Below are 20,575 nucleotides of genomic sequence, written 5' to 3'. Positions count from 1 at the left end.
GTGACCGAGATATCTCTCATTTCAAAGATGTTCGCGGCCCGTCCAAGGAGGCAGACATCGGGAAGTGATAAGATGTTTTCGACAATACCTAGGTAACAGGCAAGGTCTGGAGCGAGGACATAGTGGTATATCCAAACACTTTTGGGAGACGCGGAAGAACGACTCAGACATGAACCAGTTGAGTGTCATTTTCGGAAAATCGAGAATGGGGCGGAATATGAAGAAGAGTGTGAAGGTGTGAGCGGGTAGATATTTATACCGACCCCAAGACGCCATGCGATATCGCTAGTTGCGGAGGCAGCGCCGCTCATTAGATAGTCGAGGCCTTCTTTCTGATATCTATAAGTGGACTGTCCTGTCTTTTTTGGTGACAGCAGGCGACAGACATGGCATCTTCCATATCTTTTTTCGGAGGGAGAGGACCATCGATGAAAGCACTTTGCATTTTGGTAAAGGTTGCAGATCGCAGCGGGTAGAACATGAGTAATGAAGGACATACTTTGGAAAGTAGAAGATATGGCATGGAGCTCTCATACTCCATTGCTGCCGTTTTGATGGCAGAGGAACGTCCTCTCCACACATGCGATCTCGATCCATGGGTTTTTGGAAATGGAAGGAATGGTTTTAGATGTAAGGAAGAGAGTCAGAACTCAAACAGGGGCTATTTATATGCAGATGAAGACGCACAGGCCGTCATCTCGTCGCACAGATTGTGGAAAAGTGATGATGGCGATGATCACCACCGACCGGAGAAGCTGCACCTCCGCTGTGAAGAATGGAGGGGATCATTGTCTACTTCTGAGTCGCAGTATAAGGATGCTGGCTTCAAAGCGCACGAGAAAGCTGATGAAGACAGGCGTGTGTATGACAAGTAGATCGTACGATTTCCGTTCGACTGATCGTGTTGCATAGGAACGACACTGTCTCTATCCTTTTCTCCAGATATTATTAATTCTAGGGATCTCAACAACGAACCTCTCACATGGCATATCATCAGACTGAAGTGAAGTGCTTAACATATTTTATCATTTGTTTTCCCTCTTTTCAATCTAAATGACAAAGATGCTAGCAACACTGCCATCCCTTCACATCCATCCAAGCATATACACATCCCCCCTGCATACCCGTCTTTACCTCGAAGCAATCCAAGTATTACACATCTTTATACTCTCGAGCCAAATGCAGAACACCAATGCTTCCAACCAAAGCCCCATACACAACTCCCAAACACCAGATGCCTTGATGGCCCCAAAAGGATTGTGACGATGCTCCGTATATCACTCCCCACCAGAAAGCGCCCGAATCTTTTTGTAAATGAGTGGCGAAATATGGACAGATGTGAAGATTGGCGTCAAAAAGAAAGTGTTTTGTGATATGCCGTAATCGTGAACGGTGAAGCGTCGAGTTCTTGCGTTTTATCGGATTTGCCGTTTCGTAGATCTACGTGTACGTGTATCGAAGAGGCGCTTCATCTACCAGACACCAAACTGGTACGTGAAGTAAAGCATAGAGCCAATCGTCGTACCAGTAGTAAGCAGCATAGCAGCAAGCGTCTTCTTCTCAGAAAGCGAAAGCGCGCCGTTGCAGTTCGGGCACGTGTATCCATCCTTGAGCGAAATGTACTCCTGCGGCAGATACATGCCGAACGTGAATCCAGTGAAAGCACCCAGATATCCGGGCCTCGGCGCAGCGGTAGCACTAAGATCCGAGTCGTAGATGAGCAACTTGTAGTTCTCGGTCAAGAACGGTGCCTGGCCGTCTGGCGTGTGCTTGGTGTCCCAGAGAACCTCTGTTTGCTTCGCGGAGATGTTGACGGCGATGGTGTAGGTGGCTTGGTTGGCGGTGCAGGAGGCGAGGACGTCGATGGCCGAGGGGGTCACGGAGAGGGAGGTGTAGTTCCAGGCGAAGGTTACCCAGTCGCCGACTTTGTAGAATTGCGTTCCGGCGAGGGCGTTGGGGGTGACCATTGTGAGACCGCCGGCGGGGAGGCGGGCATCGAAGCTGGTGGATTTTGAGCCCTTGCCGGTGGTCTTGGAGCCGCTGGGCTTTTGGGTGCCGCTGGCGGTTTCCTTTGCGGTGCCCGAGGACTTGTTGTCGTCGTTGTTGTTATTGTCGTTGTTATCGTTGTTGTTGTTGTCGCCGCCTGTCTCGGTGGGTTTGTCCGCTGCGGATGTCTTTGCGGGCTGTGTGCTGGCGGGTGCGTCTGAGGCGTTGTCGTTGTTATTGTTGTCTAACCATGGTGTTAGTACCCAACCGACTTGATCTTAAAGATGCTCAAACGTACTGTTATCCTGACGTCCCATGAGTACGTTCTTGACATCAGTCAACCCATGGATATTGTCGAATGCATGCTTGACGTTCATGGCATGCGTAACCGACGACATGGCCACCACGGCAGCGAGAAGCTGAGACGGCCTCATCTTGTCCGAACGATGCCTAAAACAAGTCTCCTTCGGTCCTTCGAAGCTCCAAAAACGTGTGTACCGGCTAAAACCTCGTTTCGCAAGCGGCAAGAGTTCCTCGTGGAATCTCAGGTATCGTACAACTCTCAGGCGTGACGGGACGGGAGAGAGAAGAAGAGCTCCGGAGGCGACGCGACACAAGTATTACGCGGAGAAACGACGAATGGATATTATAGTAATAACACCTCTCCGTCCGTATAAACGAGCGACTGGCGAAGGGTGAAGATAGGCGACAGGTCGAGGTAAGCGATAAAGCGATTGATGGTTTTTGTCTCAACGGCGGAAGTGAAAGGAGAGGTTTGATGGTCTCAGCTTCGACTTGTTAGCCCAGCCCAGCTCAGCAGCACCAGCCCAGCGGCGGGCGGCGGCGAATGGGATACAAGCAGGGGGCAGCCCGAGAGACACTAGCGCTAGAGGGCAATGCAACCCTAAATATAACATGAGGGCTCCGCAACACGATATTGTTCCGAGCAGGACATCAATGCGCGCATCGTATTCTGGGCTTGGACATTACGAGGACAAGACTTTTCGAGGAGGTGGATATGTCATGGACCGTCACTGCTATACCTCGTGAGAATATCGTGGAGGCGACGGGCTGCTTACACGGCCTTGTCATGCAGCGTTGCGCGTTCCACGCACGAAAACGATATTCTCGCACGTCCGTTTCCCGAGCGATGGGCGGGCGGCGCAGCCATCATCGACTTGTCGTCTGGCCACTCACATCCCGCCTCCTGCACCTCCGCTGCGAACATCACAACACAGCACACATCATGTCACCTCACCCCATCTTCGTCTTTGCCATCATCGCAATTGTTGAAGAAATAACACATAAACAGCAGTCGGTCCGCGCATTACTCACTGAAACCGTTGACTGCGAAGATTTGGCCGGGGTCCCCCTCGTCGGTCGAGCCTCACGCACCAGGGTCTAGAAAGGAGATCGGTGGGTATGTCCGATGAGGTCGATCACCCAAATCTTGGTAGGCGGGTTCACCATCTTTCTTTTATTCGCACTCATCTTGCGATAGCTGTGAGTTTAGGTGAAGTACTGTGAGTTAGCTATTGGGTGGGTGTTCGCCATTTGGCCACGCTGCATTACCGATGATTTAGGAAGTCGCAACGTGCCCACAACCCACGTGATCGCAGCACCACTAGGTACTTATCGATATACACATGTCATGGCAGCTGGCAGTTGAACAAAAGGACGGTTTCGTCTGCTTTTTTAAGTCCGAGAATGACTGTGCATAACGAGCGTCACATCGACGCGAAGTGACTTTGTCCAAGACCACCTAACACTCAAGTATCGAATCGTATTACATCTAAAAGGGTATCCGCATATATCCAACCCTCCATATGAAGTCAACCGAAAGTATAAATCAGAAAGTCTAAAGAAACATCGCGCGCTTAATCAACTTTTCGTCACCGCCGTCCCTCCCACCACGCCTTATCCTTTTCCCTCCTATGCGGCATACTCTCCCTAATATCCGTCTCCCGATCACTCGCAAACTCGACACTGCGCGCGCGACTCCTACTCCTCGGTCGCTCAATCTTTGTCGTACTCCTCCGACTAGGCGGTGCGCGGTCCTCAGCGGGGAACGTCGACCGCGGAGAAAACGTATCCCTCCTCGCTTTGCGGGTAGAAGTAGGACTCGTAAGTCCGCCGCCAACTTTGCTGTTTGAGAAATCCGCAGAAAGAGGCCGTGCAGTGCGGCGTTTACTGCGCGTAGTAGCGGTGGCAGGCGGCTTTTTGATGTAGTCGTAAGTAGCCGGATCGCGTTTTGCGAGTTCACGTTCTAGGCGCCAGAGAGGGGCTTCGGGGAGGACTTTGACGGCCATGGTGTCTCTCCATTTGATCTTCCAGTAGACTTCTGCGTCGCCGGCGCGGGAGTTGTTGGCGCCGTAGTCGACGACGAGTTTGTAGCTGTCGGTTAGGGCGCGGGCTTCGTAGAGGCCGCGGTCTTGGATTCCGGGGCCTTCCAGACGGTAGCGGGTGCGAACTGAGGGGTGGATGTATTCGTTGGTTTGGCGGAGAGGTCGTTCTGTTGAGCGGCCTGAGAAGGGGTCTACGGAGGTGTATTGACCTGGTTTGCGTTGCTATCATTTCTGTCAGTATGCATGCGTATACTTGCAAGAAGTTGAAACTTACAGTACTACCGCCGATTGCAAAGGCACCCTTCAGCTCGCTATAGATCTTGCCAAAACTCCACGGTCGGATCGCACCTTCCTCTTTCTTGTAGTACTTCTCATTCAGATCATCCTGTTCGAACAGATACTCAGACCGCAGATCCAGGAAAGGCTCGAGTTGACTCATCATCCACGCGAGACTGATATTCGCAATTTGCATGTCATCGTAGCCACCACCCACATTCGCGTGCGCACCAGGGAACCACACTTGGCGGAGCGTCGTCCGGTTGCCCTCAGGCTTCTCCCAAACAGCAGGCGAAAACGACGACCGATTCTCATCCAGAGCCAACGCTTGAAATGCATTCTCGATGCAATTAGACAGCTTGGTGTCGTAGAAAGTCGTTGCTTTTGACTGCTTCATCTGTAGACCCAGGCGCTGCAGCTTCCCGATCCGCGGTATGCCGAGACTACCAACGGTGTCCCACACCGCTATGCACTTGATTGGAATGTCGAGTCTGGTAAGTCCTCTACGCTCCAATTCTTCTGCGTATCGTGGGTCATCTGCGCTTGGTTTCCGCGGGAAAGGTACGTCCTCGTGCTTTGGGCGGTAGTCGGGATTTCGCCGATTTTGTACATCCTCATACACTTCTGGTAGCGTGTTCAAGCCCTTCTTTGTGAGAAGACCAATCTCTCCGATCAAGCCGCCGATGCTACGCGCGGTAAACGCGCCTCTCGAGAAGCCGAGCAAGAAGATCTCGTCTCCGGGGTGATAGTTATTGGCGAGAAACGAATAGGCCTCTCGAACATCATCACTCAGGCCCTTGCCGGTAGCGCCCCCAACCAATCTCGAGAGCTTTCCGCCTTCCGTCCCAAGCCCTTGGTGATAGTTGACAATCTGCTGGATACCATCCTGACTGACTGCCTTGATGGCTCTTGATATGCGAGTGATGTTGCTTGGAATGGAAAGAGTACCGTTCTTAGTCCCATCGTCCGAGTTTAGCCAAGTTCCGTCACACGCTACAATCAGCCTCTTGAACATCCCCCTTCCACCACTGAGTCCAGGTGCGTCGACCATGGGTTCGCGCATGCTACGCACGCTTCTGCTCCTTGCGCGGGGTGCTGGTGCTGGCACATCAATGATGAGTGGTGATTTAGCCCCACTTCGCGGAACATCCACAACGATGGGCTGTGATGTTAACGGCGCTCTGGTGCTCGGCGCCCGACTTCTGCTCCGCGCTCGGGATAGTGCTACAGACATTCTTTTCTTGAGGTTCCTGGCTCTTTCTTGATGTGCCTTTGAAAAAGGCAGTTGCTGTCGTTGTGTAGACGCAGCCCAAGTCCAAGGGGAGTTAGAGCGGGCTACGTCGATATGCGTGAGCTTTTTACGCCCGCGGCGAGGTTTGGTGACTGGCAATGCGGCTAACCCGGTTGTTGCGTATCCACGTGTCGACTATCCACTCTGCTGGTGTTGTGTTGCTGGCAGCCTTGGGCTATGTCAGCGAATGGCCTTTCGTATACCACTGCAAAGACGCCGGAAAGACGCGCTTCGTTTCGTAGCGATCGCACGTCTGATGGGCAGTGGATGAGGGTGTCGCGGATCCCCAGCCTCCTCTTTTCACAATTTCCAGCTCTTCCGTTCCAACTCTTCAAGCTTGATGGGCGGGAGTAAGCGAGGCAACGGGCTTCCTCATCAGCCTCGGGAACCTGCAGCAAGCACTTTGACGCAGGGCACAGGAATCCGTGAAACCGAGGGGGTCGGATGGTCAATATGGGAAAGGAAATAGGGCGGACGTGTCGCGCAGCGCACAGCGCACTCTTACGTCGAGTGGTTGGGCTTCGGCTTCAAAGCTTTGCTGTACAGGGCTGGGGGTGCCCAAGTCATTGGACTCGCTTACCCAGCCTCTTGTCTGCGAACATGCGATTACCCCTCGGGATTGTTGATTCTACCAGGCGGATGAGCAGAATCTGGAGCAGTATGCAAAGATTTACTCGGTAACCCCGCTGGTGTGCGCGTGTGCGGTCAAAAGTGAGGCTGTTCTCCAGCGCATCTCGCTCGACCGCAACTTCTTCAACAACGCAGCGCCAAGGTCTCTGTCCCTTCCTGTCTGGGGCTAGGATACACCGCATCGTAGGAGCCGCATTGGGCGCAGATGGCCCTGCCGGTGAGGGCCCAATTTTCGCGCTGTTATGCGTTAGACCACTGCCAGGTGTAGTGTTAGGTGCAGGAAGTGCGCAACTCGGGCGGTGAGCGCAGAGTACGTGTTGGTAGGGGACAACCCGGCCCACCAGCTCTGGTCGGCAACAATCGAGATTGCCGACATCACAGACACGTTCGTTCGAGAGCTTGTTTAGATGAGCTGTTCTGAAGGATATCAACTGTTTTTCAATTTCATGAACTTTTATCTAGTAGTTCCGTTCCTTTTACTTCATTCTTCGTCGCCATGGGCGACTGCCTCATTCTGGAAAATGTTGGCCAACACCTAGTCGCAGATTCGCGCTTTCAGACGCCGAGTAACAATCCAGCGCCTCAGCCAGGCCTCCTGGCTGGTAATCGCACAGCTACACTCTACAGTTATCTTACAGAATTCCTTCCTAGACACCCAGATCTCAAGAACTCCATGCGATAAATCAACATCCCTAGAGTGTGTAGTGCAGCGCGAGCGGCGAAATGGAATCCATCTAGGACGTACGCAATGATGAAACGACATGAGGAGAGAATACAATAGATAGAGGAGGAATAGATGAGAGACGTGCCCCGGGAGAATCGTAAATGTCGTATACAGAGAGAAATCGCGCAAAGGAAATAGCGGCCTAGTAGCCGCCGAAAAGGTCATCAAGCTCGTCAAGGTCAATAAGCTCCGGGCTCTTCATGATCCAGTCGTCGTCAAGCTCGAGTTTTATCGACTTGCGCTTGAGCGACGGCGGGGGCATTTCGATATGGAGCACGGGTTTCAGCGCGGGGCTGCTGGGTGATAGAGCACTCTGGAAAGTCATGAGCTGGTCCATCTGGCCGAAGAGGGCGGCTGCGGCTTCCGAGTCCTTTTGAGCAGCGCTTTCTACGGTCTCCTCAACGGAGACAGCGACTTCTTCCATCTTGACGTCGCTCTGTTGTGTTGGCTCAGCAGATGCGCTCGCAGATCGCTCACGCTCGGCTTCCTGGCTCATCCGGCGTTGTTGCAGGAACGACGCAGTCTGGGTGAACTCGCGCTCGTCCTTTTCTAAAGGCGGCGACTGAGCTCGGCGGTTGTGCGAGATGTTTGCAGTCGTGGGAAGATGGCTCTGCTTGGAGAAGGGGTCGCTGTCGTGGCTGTCGTAGTCGGACAGGTCTAGCTCGGGCGACGGTGACATGCGACCTCTTGACCTCGCATCCGCGTCCTCTTCTTCCGAAGTTGCAGACGACAGCGATGGGGTGACGATGCGTGGTGCCATGGCGGTGCTAGTTCCGTCGGCCGGGATAGGCTGATGCGGGCAAGTGGAGAGGAAGTAGTAGACACGCTTGGGGTGAGTACCAACGAGCTTCTTGTCGAGGGGACATCTCGACAGGGCTGTCCAATTGCGCTTGAGGTAGGTCGCTAAGCGTGACGAAATAATGGCAGCTGGGTTGGCGGAGCTAGAGTACGTCAGCATGAGTAACTGGTGGTCAGGGCGTGGATGGCGGAAGTTTGGTACGTACCTCTCAACAATGGGAATGATGGGCGATAGAACGAGGGCGAGTTCTTTCAGCAGGTGGGGACGGTTGCCTGTCTTCTGGAGCTGTTCGATAACGCCGACCACGATTTCGTCGTCGATGCCCTGGGTATCGATCTTGGTCGTGCCGGACTCGCCGCCTGGCGACGGTGGCGGGGTGTCTGCCACCCGGCCTGAGCTTTTGGGTCGCTGCTCATCGAGGCGCAGCGCGGCGGGGCGTGATGGAGAGGGGAGTGCCGATGAGAGAGAGCCGGAGTGGGAGCGTTTCTGTTTCTTTGCGGCGTGCTGGCTGTCGCTTGTCGAAGGCGGTGAGCGCGCGGATCGCGGTCCTCCTGGCAGCTGGATGCCGAGCGACGGCAGCGACAGCGACTTCCGGCGTGTGTTGTAGGGCATCGTGGGAGCGGCGATGCAGTCGCAAACGTCGCGCAAGGGAAGAGGAAGGAAGAAGGGAGGCTTCGGGGGGGACAAGATAATTATTGAGGCTGGCAGAGGGTGTGCAGCCAAAAGTGTTTTGTTACTGCGCGAATGCCAGGGTCGTCGATTGGTCCGGTAGGAATGCAATGCAGCCTATACCACCAACGCTGCCGCCGAGATGCAGGTAGCGTGCGCTTCTGTCTGCACTGCAGGCTTTGGCGTCGAAAAGAGCGCCTGATTATTGCGAGAGATGTCTGGCGGAGTTGAATGCTGAGTGGCACCCGTCCTGTCGCAGCTACGCGGCTCGCCTCCTGAAGAGTGAATACGTAACTCGGCGATGGCGCCCGGTTGCCTTGAGCTCGAACCAACAACTTATGGCAACACAATCAAGTGCTGCGCCAACACCACGGGAATCAGGAAGCAGAAACAGAGAGAGGCAAGGGGAAACGGAATGGGACAGGACAGTTGATGTCGGGCCCTGATGTAGTTCGAGGGGTGGTGAAGGAAGAGGGGGTGCGACGAGGGAAAGAACGGAGGCGTAGTGGAGCACACAGTGAAGAAGGAGCGACTAGGCTCCGGTAAGAGACCGTGCGTCTAGTAGGGTGAATGTATCCAGGGATCGCCTCTTTGGTTATGACAGCATACTACTTTTAGAGCCCGTTTTTGCTTTGTTGGCCAGGGGCTAGAGCCTAACGCTCCTATCAACATGCCGTTGCCTGCCTGCATGTACCACACGGTAGAGTCCTCTAACGTAGGTACTTACTCGCCGCACACTTCTAGGCACAACCTTCCGGCAGCCTGTCCAACGTCTTGTATGGGCTTCGTTGTCCTGGCCAATCCCGTTGATCTGGGCCGTCTGTGTTGCACCTCTGCCCGTGTCAAGCTTCGGGCATCAGATGGTCTCAGCTGAGCCCGGAGCAGTGAACACCGCACTTGGATCTCTCTACATCTTGCTCCGAGCGCGCAATAAGTGGCACATGCTAGACGGAGCTGGTAAGGATGCTTCCTTGCCGACAAACCTCCGCCAACGATTACGAACGTCTACTACCCTGAGACGGCTTTCCCGCAACTGATCTCATGCTCAACACGTCTGGTTCGAGCATCGCGCATCCTTCCCACCTGCAATTGGGCGGGTCATCACAGCTGTCCCGCACGCTGACCGCTATAATATCTTCCGCGTCTCCAAGCACTCAAACGGCCACGATGCGAGTGGACGGGCGCTGGCCATGATCTGATGCAGCGTGCATATCATCTTGTTCCAGAGCGGAGACACCCCTGTTCTGAGGTTTCGCCTAGCCGTCAAAGTGGATTTAGCCTCAACGCTGCAACCGGGATGCCCCAGGGCGGTGAGCACACTTTTCTCGAATTTTTCTTTAACGGAAGTTTTCCTACTGGCATGCGGCCAACCCTCGGCAACGTTAATACGCGAACGACAAAAACCGTTCTCAGCACATGTGGCTTGATCGCTGCTCGTTCATTGATAACTCATTGATAACGAGTGGCATTGATGCCTGGAAAAAGCACAGTGATGATGGATGCCGAGCTGGATCTTCTGGCACATCAGTTTCAGCAGCCTCCACTCCGCATTGCGACCACACCCCCAAACATTGCGCACGCGAGTTGCCATCACTTCCGATGGCTGCGCAGGGATTGTGCATATGTCTTTACCCAATGGAGACAGGCGCATGGAACCAGGTCCGGTCTGCATGCGCAGCACAGCGTCACCTTTTGTGGGGAACTGGAAGGTATGGCGCCGCACTTGTCCTGTGGGCAGACAGATTCACGGATGCGCTACGTATCTTCCCCAGACGAAGTGTGGACTGCATGAGGAAGTTGGCAAGTCGTGAAAGACGGTGAAGATGCATTGTTTGTTTGCTTGTTCCCACACGCAACCTCGTCGACACTGATAAAGATGCATGTCAGCCATGGACGCGTCGTTGGGTGTGCTCGGCATGATGATTACGAGGTGCGAGCCCATCGTGCTCAACGGTATGGCATCAGACCCCAGACGCACATGCAAACGCATGGCGTGCCCGGATGATAAGACAGAACAAAGTTCGGGCGAGCCATGTCGCGTTCCAGTCTGCCGTGAAGCGATTGTCCTTTGCCCATGATCCCGACCGCAGATCTCGCTTGACCTTCTGTTGGATCCCAGGTTATCGATGGTCGCGATCTGGAAATTGCCGCTTTGGGCCTTCCCCTCCTTCTGCCATAACGCGTAAAGTTGACGTCGTTTGAGACAGAACTAAGCTGCCTGATAGAGCGCAACAGCTTGGGTAGTAGACTTGGAGTAAGTTTAGGCGCACTGCCTATAATAGCGGCAAAGCTGCAACATTTCGATCATTCTCGATCATGGTGAATGTGGGGAAGGTGACACGGCGACTTATCATCTCCACAGTGACCACCAGGACTTTTGTGTTACCGGGGATCCGGCTTGTGCAGCAAGCGGCTGCTCGACTGCGGTGGTCTCGGCCAATCTTTGCCGCATGCCCTTTCTGGGCCTCAACTGTAACCACCATGTCGTGCCGAAGTTGTAGCGCTTTATGTCGACAACTTCCAGCCCGCTCTCTTCGACAATCTTGCCGATATCTTTGTTCCACCAGCAACCATGTTCGTCCGCATGGGCTGGAGCTGACTTGTCCAGTATGTTGTTGAGCCACTCGTAATGCGATTTGCCGTGCTCTAGAAGCAAGATCTGTCCATTCTCATTGGTGCATGACTCGAGATTCTGGAGCAGCTTCACGGGCTCGGGCGTGGAGCAGAGTCCCATTGTCTGTATCACCGTATCGTAGCCAATCTGGGCATCAAATGGGGGCGTAATCGGATCCAAGGCAGACTGCTGCTTGAAGAAGACACGGCTAAAGTACTCCTTGTGCGTGTCGTTCCACTTCCGCCTTGCAACAGCCAGCATGGGCCCGCTCGAATCGAGCAGCGTCACTGTCGCACATTGCTTGGTCTTGTAGTATGGTATGTTCCTGCCCGTGCCAACGGCCACCTCTAGCACATGTCCCTTGGCCATGGCAGTGAGCTTCTTGCGCTTAGAAGTCAATAAGAGCAGCATCTCAGACGTGTCCACTTTCTCGTCATAGCCCTCAGCCTCTTTGTCGAATCGATCGGACAGGTCTTCAGGTAAGTTTCCCAGGTCCGTTTCCTGCGTCAACGAAGCGTAGAGCATAGTTCCATAGGTGCCCAATCCAAATGCGATCAATCCGATACCGAACATTGGCCATTGTCTCGCTCTCCGCAGTTTTGCCTGGTGCTGCGCCGACTTCAGTTCCTCCTCTGATAGTCGTTGTAGATCTGAAAGTCGTGGACGTGCTGCCAACACTCTCTTCAGTGCTTGTTCGGGTGTTTGGTTCTTCGGGGCATATAGCGGTACTTCGTTATCGTGTTGCGCTCGTTGTATTCGTATGTGTTGTGGTATCGCGGGCTTCGACGGTATCGTGTGCTTTACGGGGAACGCCTTCGGGGACTTTGGTAACTTTGCCATTGCGATACAGGCAGACCCCAAATAATTCAGCAGCGGATGACGTTGAGGTGCGATTGGTGAGGCTGTCGATGTCAAATTGAAGCCTCAAATCTTTCCATGCACCGATGACCCAATCTCTCGGTAGCGTCAAAGCTCCCTGCAGCCACGAGGTTCAACCGTGCCCAGCCGGCGCACGCCCTTCAAATCATCAGTCAGTCAACGATATCGGCCCACCAGCGGCACTTGCACGCCGTTCGGACGCATGTAGGTGGACTTTTCTCCATGACTTTCCTTTCTTTTGCTCAGTTGCTTAATCTTTGAACGTCTCAATTTCGCGCGCAATGGCTTCTTCTGCATCTCTTGAGAGACCCTCATCCATCCTGATCGTTGGCAGCGGTGCATTTGGACTCTCCACAGCTTATTCGTTATGTCAAAACCCGCAGTACAAGGATACCTCAATTACTGTTCTAGACCGTCAGCCCTTCCCTACGCCTGATGGCTCGAGTGTAAGTAGAGCAATTCAATTCAAATTTTCTCGACGCCATACCCTGGAGCAGTAAATCCCTAGTGATCGGAACAACCGCTTCATTCAAGACCGAACGCTCAAACGAACGCATACAGATCGACGCCTCACGAATCATCCGTCCCGACTACGCTGCCGCGCGCTATACCCGTCTCGCAACCGTCGCACAAAATCGCTGGCGCACCGACTTCGCGACCGAACACTACCATGAGGTCGGGTTATGTGTAACCGCATGGGGCCCAGAGCAGAAGTACGTTTCTAGCTCGCTCGAAAACGTTCGCGCGATAGGGACAGACAAGGTGGAAGTGCTCAACTCGGCAGAGGAAATACAGAAAGTATGTGGTCTGGAAGGCAAAGACCCGTGGGGTAATGGCTGCACCGGATACGTGAACTGGAGTTCAGGTTGGGCAGACGCGGAGGGCGCGATGATGTGGCTCAGGGAAAAGGTGGAGAAGCTGGGGAGGGTGAACTTTGTCACAAAGGGCGTGAAGAAGCTGTTGATCGATCACAAGACCAACACCGTCTCCGGTGTGCGGCTCGACGACTCGACCGAACTGAAGGCGGACCTTACAATGCTCGCGGCAGGCGCATGGACGGCATCGCTCATCGATCTACGGGGCATCTGCAAAGCCACCGGGCAGGCGCTGTGCTACATGCCCATCTCCAAGGAAGAGGAAGCAAAGATGGCTCCGCGACCAACTATCTTGAACCTCTCCCACGGCCTATTCATGATCCCGCCTCACAAGGGCTTGCTCAAAGTAGCGCGCCACGGCCACGGCTACCTTAACCCAACCACAATCCCACACCCCGAATCGGAAGACCCCAACGAAACAATCACCACCTCACTACCCTACACACACGTCGACGACCCGTCACAAGCCGTCCCAATAGAAGGTCAACGCCAATGCCGAGACTTCCTCACTGCAATCCACCCTTCCCTCGCCGTACCCTCGCGACCGTTCACAAAATCGAAAATCTGCTGGTATACTGATACAAGGGATGGTGACTTTTTGATCTCGTATCATCCCAAGTACAAGGGGCTTTTTGTGGCAACAGGCGGTTCAGGACATGGCTTTAAGTTCTTGCCTGTTATTGGCGATAGCATTGTGGAGTGTATAGAAGGCAGGACACCAGAGGACTTTAAGGGCCGCTGGGAGTGGCCCGCTGAGCGTATACCAGAGGAGCAATGGGCTGGTGATGGAAGTCGCGGTGGGCCTATTGGCATGATCTTACAGGAGGAGATGGCCAAGAGTCGGGGGAAGTTGTAGGTAGTGACGCAATGCGAGATACCGAAGTCCTTGAACTTTCTTTGAAATTGAGGCCCTAAACATTCAAGAGCATATGTCTTTGGACTCGATAGGCGAGCACGATGAGTAATATTGGCAAGATGCGCCAGAACGAAGGACGCCCGGGCATGGTCCCGATGCGGATAAGCATTCCACGCGTACCACCCAGCATGGAGGCATACACAGCGACAGGGCACATCACATTGGCTGAGCTGTGTACGCCAAGATATGATGTGGAACAGCCATTCGCTAATGGCCTGCTTACTGGCGTTGGGCGCAGTGGCTGAGACTGAGCCTTCCAACATTGCACCTAGGTATGTTCTATGCCTCCGCGTCCATGCCTCGCACATATAAGGTAGACCTCAAACCATAGGAGTTCTCTTCCTCCCACCCTACACACGATCTTCGAATCTCTAAGACCATTTCAACAAGACCTACACTACCCCAGATCTCTGCTTCACCAATCCTCCTCAACGCGCCGCAAGGCGTTCGGGTTCCGTACCCTTAGGCGCCACGCCTACATTACCCAGCCGTCGGCGAAGACGACCGTAGTCTTCGCCTTTCCTTCTTTTCATTCCCCTTTCTTCGCATTGTACTTCGTCATTTACGAGATTTGGACTCTCTCGCGACGTTTCAGATTCTTCTTCCTTCAGCCCCTTTGCTTTTGAACTGGATGTCAATCCGGTTATACACGCTCCATACCTCACTACCAGCTTCGATCTCAATCAGAACATACCAGAAACAGGCCTTTTCCCCGTTACCGTTTCGTCTGCAGTTGACGACCAGTCAGTCTCGAGTACTCCTGCAACTTCAGGGAACAGTCTCGACGATAGCCAATCGTCAGCCTCGTCCCTGACAGAAGATTCGACGAGCCCTGAACGCAACATCACAGACATCACGACAGACGACGCACACGGACTACCTTGCAGCTTTTGTGAATGTACTTTCAATCGGCGCTGTGACCTCAAGTACGTACAGCCCCTACCTCAAACGTACCACCACCTAACTCATCATACAGCGAACACATCAATCGAAAACATCGACGACGTCATAAGTGCACTTACGACGGCTGCCCAAAAGCTTTTAGTCTTCGAGCTGACCTGATCCGCCACACGAAGACACATCGACCACTAGCAGCACAAGAACGCTTTCCCTGCCAAGTTTCCGGCTGTCAAAAGACATTCACGCGCTTCGACAACTTGCAGAAACACGTCAAGAAACACTCCCGCTGAAACCAATCTTCTCAACCGCATAACTAATCCTTTAACGTAACAAAACGAAAATAACCCCTCAAAAAATGCGTAAAATCAAATAACGAACAAAAAAAGGGTGCGACTTCCAAGGTTTCTTTACAAAATACCTATTCGAGAGTCCCCCAATCGCATTAAATCGACGCGGAAATGTATGACTGCATTCCGTCCGCGGCGCGGGTGCCTTACTCAAACATCTTGTCCCTGAGCGGATGCAATTGGCACCAGTCCGGGTCACGGTTCTTAGTCTCTCCAGCTCAGCCGAGTCCCTTGTTCAAGAACGCAGGCGATTTCTCTAGCACGGACAGCTTGTACAGGTGCAACGAATTCCCAGTGAAGCTCTACACAACACCAGAGAAGGAGGGAGAGGAACAGCTCTACACTGGAGGGTCTCGGCGTCATACACTGTATGTTCCAGTGTGCCATGTACAGTACTGTACCTCCTTAGTTCGACGTGGGTTTCCTATCAACACGCACAGGACTTGTCTATTCTCTTATCATGTACGCGGGCGATGGAGTTTGCATCACCGAGATTCTTGAGCAACGAGTACGTAGTTGCCAATGTCATATTTCAGTTTTTCATCGACGCATTCGAGATGCTTGCGTATGCTTCAAATTGTGTCTTGACATTATATCTAACTCACGAAACACTATGTTCACCATCTATGGTAAAATATGCCAGCACTTGGCAAGAAGGCGCTAAAACAGAAAACTACAAATGGTATCTCCCTATATCAAACGCCGTAAAATGCCATGCTAAACTCAGCCTCTTCCACCTTTTTGCTTCTTCTCCTCCTCCTCGTCGTCTCTACCTCAGTCTCCTATCTATCTATCTACCTCCCTCGACCTCCCCTACCCGCCGCCCCCGCAGCAGGCGTCCTCCACTCGTCCTTAAGCACCCACCTCCCCCTCTGCGCACTCCCACTCTTCTCAAGCGTAGCGATCAACTTGAGCATCTCCTTGAACTCCTCGTTCCTCCCCGGTTGCGCACGGCAGTAATGATCGAAATGATCAACTAGCATACGACTGGGTACGACGCCCCCGTGGGTAAGCATGAAATCGCGGATCATTTCTAGCATGCGGCGGCCACGGAAGGTTTGCGGCGTTGTGGGCGCTGAAGGCGTGGAGCCGCGGGACGAGCTAGCGGATGTGGGTGCGTTGAGGGTTGTGCCAGGGTTGAGGAGCGTGGGACGGCCTTGTCGGGTGGCGAGGTTGTTGAGGATGGATGTTGATGAGGGGGCGCCGCCGCGTCCTCCGCCTCGTCCACCTCGGCCGCCGCGGCCGGATGACATACCCCGGGGTGCGTCTGGTCGGCCTGCTTCACCAAACTGGCCGGTCCATGTTGGTGTGCCGGCTGGTACGTTGCGGGCTTCTTGCATGCTCTTTTTGAGTTGCTCGGCTGCTACGGCGGCTTGTCGCTTGGCTTCGCGTTGGATGTAGGCTGGGTCGGCTTGAACTTTGCGTTTTCGGCCACCGGCCGTGGAATTCATAATTGCGTCGTGTTCGAGGACGGAGTGGACGCCTGTTTTGGCAAAGATGGTTGACATCAGACGGGAATCTGTTGGGGGTTTGTCGGTGCCGTCTTCGTTAGTGGTAGTAGCAGCATCCTCACCGTCGGAGACGGGGGCTTGGAAGGCTTCGGATCGCGAGATGCCTCTCACTGCGGCGAGGTCTTCGGCTCCTGTAGCATCTGCTGATGCCTCTGCAGTCTTACCATCCTCTTCGAACTTGACTTCTGATCCACGGAATAGGTTGCCTGTCTCGGTTTCACCCTCAACATTCTCAACACCGAGCGTGAACAAGTCATGCAGATCGCTCATCTGGAATGACTGTCGCTGCTTAGGGTCTTTCAACACCTTGTTCGTCAAGAACTGCTTGAAAATCTGACGATGGTAGATCTTCTCTTCGATAGTGCCTGCAGACATAAGCCGGTATATTTCAACCTCTCGCTTTTGTCCAAGGCGCCATGAACGCTCTCGCGCCTGTATGTCGGTGGAAGGATTCCAGTCCGGGTCGTAGATGATGACGCGATTGGCACCTGTGAGGTTGACGCCAAGACCACCGACCTTCGTTGTGAGGAGGAAGACGTGCAGATTCGGGTCGTTGTTGAACTCGTCAACAAGGTTTTGGCGGTCCTTGATCGGCGTCTCGCCGTCCATGCGACGCCAATTGATGTCGGGTAACTGACTGACGAACTTCTGCAGGATGTCCAACATGATACGATGCTGAGCGAAGAGGAGGGTCTTGTGTCCACCCTTCTTCCACAACGACAGCAACTCCTTGACAACTTGCATTTTGCCAGATTTATTAGGGTTGCCATAGTCAAATCCCAGCTTCTTTGACAGGGTCTTATGCTCCGTCAGATCAGGATGATTGCAAATTTTGCGCAAGAAGTCGACACCGTACAGCATCTGGCGCTTGCCGCTCGCGATCGACTTCATGTCTTCCGACGCCAGGAAACCCTCATATGCTTGTCGCTGCTGGCGCGTGAGCTTACAGAAGAGTACCTGCTCCTTCTTCTGTGGCAAATCGGTTGCGACATCGACCTTGAACCGCTGCAGTAGGTAGGGGCTGATCGCATCCTTGAGGGTCTCAGCACACTGTACCGCTGTCTCAAATTCCAAATTCGAAGCGTTTGCGTAGCCACCACGCTTGATCGGAAATTCGAACTGGTTGCGGAAGTTCACCAGTGTGCCTAAGCGCATTGGGAATACAAAGTCAAAGAGCGACCAAAGCTCTGTCAGGTTGTTCTGCATCGGCGTGCCAGAGAGAATGATGCGATTGGGCGTCCGCAACTCCTTGCAGTGGATCGTGATAGCAGTGTTCGGGTTCCTGATCTTGTGGCCCTCGTCTAGGATGGCGCATTCCCAGTCAGTAGGAATCAAGAACTCAGAGTAGGTCTGTAATCCTGAATACGTGGTGACGAGGACATGGCCGTCTCGCTTGACCTTCTCGAGGATCTTCTTAGCAGCCTTTCCAGCGCCAGTCAAAGTATTGTCGTAGTCGCCATAGTTTCGAAGCTCAAGTTCCCGCTCCATACGATCTTCTCGATGGGTGTCCAACATCCCGCTACCAGAAGTGTGTAGGATGGAAACTCGTAGCGCAGGCCACCAGCGGTGGAATTCGTTAACCCATTGCTTCATGACCGTCGCGGGACAAACTACGATGACAGGCTTGGTGAGTTTCTTGGAGTAATGAAGGCCGGCAACGAAGCCGATAGCTTGAATGGTTTTACCCAAACCCATCTCATCGCCAATGATGCCACCAACATTCTGCGAGTACAGCTCCCAAAGCCACTGAACACCAGTCTTTTGATAATCGAACAATGCCGGGTAGATGTCTCCAGGGATTCGGAATCCGCCATCGAATTCAGTGTCAGCTTCAGTAGGATGAGGCTGGTAGCACTCTTCTTCATCCTCCTCCTCATCGGCGGTTGCCTCACCACCATTGGCCTTGGCCTTTCTCCTAGCAGCTGCGCGGCTCTTGGACCAAGTCTCTATACGTTTCCGATACAATCGCTCATTGCCATCGTCAACACCCGCTAGATCTTCGACGACAGCTTCTTGCGCAGGAGCAGCCTTTGACTTCTTTGTTTTCTTGCCCTTAGCTTTGCGCTTGCGACCAGTAGTCTCTTCTGCGTATGAGTCGTCTTCGTCCAGGTCATCTGGAAGCTCGTCCGACTCATCCAGGGTCGCAAGCTGGCGGTCCGACATACCAGGCTCGAAAGCATCGTCTGAATCAGGATCCGTAAAGCCCGGTGCTGCGCTCGATTCGCGCGAACCGACAGTATCGCTGGTAGGAGTGACCTTCCGCCGCTTCTTCGACCGGGCTGTAGGTTTTGGGCTCGGGGCCTCTGAACTGGATTCGACGTCTTGGAAGCCAGGCTTCATGAGGTTGCGATGTGACACTGGCTCTTTCGCAGTTTCGGTCACCATGTCCTCCGCCTCAGCATCTAACATGACCTCACCCAGCGTCCCAGAGTCTGGCTGGTCCTGCGCCAGCTTGGAGAAAGGCGTGATCTTGCCTGTGCGGATGAGCCACTCCCGCCGGCTCTCGTTGGGTAAAGGACCCTTGGAGCCTTCTTCTGCTGCTTCGTCCACCCCAGGTGCCTTGTGACGATCGTTGATACGCTGTTGTATACCATCCATCTCCTGGTCTAGGCCATCGATCTTGTCTCGATACGCTGCGATCTCGCCACGGAGTTTGGCTTTCTGCGTGTCTAAAGCTGGTAGAGCCAGACGGTTCTTGAGCTTCTGTATAGCAGCTTCCGCCCGCTTTGCTTCACCCTCGAGCTTCTCTATGCGCTTCTTGTCGCGTGCATCGGCCTGCTCGGTCATCATCTGGTCCGCCTGCCTGCCAATGTCGCGTTCCAAGTCATCCTGCGCTCGTGTGCCAGTCGTAAGCATCTTCAACCGTGCCTCTTCGTCGGCATCTGACGGCATTTCCTCTACTAATTCTTCTCCACGATCAGGCATGGTCGCATCGTTCGAGTTGTCTGGATTGGTAACGGTGATGTCAGGTGCGGTGGCGAGCGCAGCGTTCTCGGAGGGCGACGACATGACGACAGTTGTCGCAGTCTAAGAGGGCTTCGAAAGCGGTTCTATTGGCACCGGGAGTCTCGAGCGGGATTGAACCGCCGTGCGTGGTGTGCGTCGGATTACTCGTGGGTAGGAGAATTCGTGATGAGTTGCGCCGAAGGCAACAGCGCCAGGTCGAGGAACGTGAAGCGGGAAAAACCAGCACTAGAGACGTGAGTGAGCCATCACGGGTCAGCAGGCAATTCGCGCATGAGCTGTGACAAACAGCGTCGAGGTGAAAACGTCGTAGGCGTCAGGCGCAACCGTGGTTGACAGCTGCACTTTCACTCGAAGCGATGATATCACTAAACGCGCTAGTTCGCGGGCAGCTTCCGCGGTACCGCGTCACGCCTACTCTAGCAACCTCACAACCCATCTGACAACGCACCTCAAGAACACCTTCACTGGAGCCTGTGGTACTACAACCGACAAATTCATTTGATCGATTCAGGAACGTTCTCCATTATCACTAGTGGCGTCGACCTAGCAGTTATCGACGTCACTGGGCAAGTCTTCATCCTTTCGCTTCATGCCACTCACCACGAGCAGTTTTCATAACATCATCCTGTCCCCCTCAAGATTGTGAACTGATCCTTCTATACCTCCTATCACAGTTTCGGTAACGGTGCTCTGGTCGCCCGGTTTTCCGGATTACTATTCCATCACAGCGGAGATGGAAGCCACAGCCCAAGAGACGGCAAGATCGATCCTGTCAATCTCCACCTAACCGCCCACGATCCAGCTGACTCGCTCAACGCCATCTCGTCGTAACGCCTTGCTTCCAGA

General features: G+C 53.7%; 6 protein-coding genes across 6 annotated transcripts; 1 reads left to right on the top strand and 5 right to left on the bottom strand.

The window, feature by feature from the left end:
* Positions 1-1,472: 1,472 nt before the first annotated feature.
* On the bottom strand, positions 1,473-2,384 carry J4E88_001838 (uncharacterized protein; the record flags this gene model as incomplete). The annotated part of the gene is made up of 2 exons (XM_049395506.1): positions 1,473-2,230; positions 2,285-2,384. The coding sequence occupies 2 exons, from the start codon at positions 2,382-2,384 to the stop codon at positions 1,473-1,475; spliced, it is 858 nt and encodes a 285-aa protein (XP_049259370.1).
* Positions 2,385-3,878: 1,494 nt separating this feature from the next.
* J4E88_001837 (uncharacterized protein) lies at positions 3,879-5,670 on the bottom strand (the record flags this gene model as incomplete). The annotated part of the gene is made up of 2 exons (XM_049395505.1): positions 3,879-4,553; positions 4,606-5,670. 2 exons carry the CDS (start codon positions 5,668-5,670, stop codon positions 3,879-3,881), a joined length of 1,740 nt encoding a protein of 579 aa, XP_049259369.1.
* A 1,724-nt stretch (positions 5,671-7,394) lies between these two features.
* Positions 7,395-8,663, bottom strand: J4E88_001836 (uncharacterized protein; the record flags this gene model as incomplete). The annotated part of the gene is made up of 2 exons (XM_049395504.1): positions 7,395-8,193; positions 8,257-8,663. The coding sequence occupies 2 exons, from the start codon at positions 8,661-8,663 to the stop codon at positions 7,395-7,397; spliced, it is 1,206 nt and encodes a 401-aa protein (XP_049259368.1).
* A 2,407-nt stretch (positions 8,664-11,070) lies between these two features.
* J4E88_001835 (uncharacterized protein) lies at positions 11,071-12,174 on the bottom strand (the record flags this gene model as incomplete). The annotated part of the gene is made up of 1 exon (XM_049395503.1): positions 11,071-12,174. The coding sequence occupies one exon, from the start codon at positions 12,172-12,174 to the stop codon at positions 11,071-11,073; it is 1,104 nt and encodes a 367-aa protein (XP_049259367.1).
* Positions 12,175-12,494: 320 nt separating this feature from the next.
* J4E88_001834 (uncharacterized protein) lies at positions 12,495-13,944 on the top strand (the record flags this gene model as incomplete). The annotated part of the gene is made up of 2 exons (XM_049395502.1): positions 12,495-12,659; positions 12,748-13,944. 2 exons carry the CDS (start codon positions 12,495-12,497, stop codon positions 13,942-13,944), a joined length of 1,362 nt encoding a protein of 453 aa, XP_049259366.1.
* Positions 13,945-16,045: 2,101 nt separating this feature from the next.
* Positions 16,046-19,771, bottom strand: J4E88_001833 (uncharacterized protein; the record flags this gene model as incomplete). The annotated part of the gene is made up of 1 exon (XM_049395501.1): positions 16,046-19,771. One exon carries the CDS (start codon positions 19,769-19,771, stop codon positions 16,046-16,048), a length of 3,726 nt encoding a protein of 1,241 aa, XP_049259365.1.
* Between the last annotated feature and the right edge of the window lie 804 nt (positions 19,772-20,575).

This window comes from Alternaria novae-zelandiae, assembly GCF_023758075.1.
Source record: "Alternaria novae-zelandiae strain BMP 2774 chromosome Unknown scaffold_2, whole genome shotgun sequence".
NCBI classification, from domain to species: Eukaryota; Fungi; Ascomycota; class Dothideomycetes; order Pleosporales; family Pleosporaceae; genus Alternaria; species Alternaria novae-zelandiae.
The sequence above is the reverse complement of the archived record's forward strand: the minus strand, read 5'-3'. Positions and strand labels throughout refer to the sequence as shown.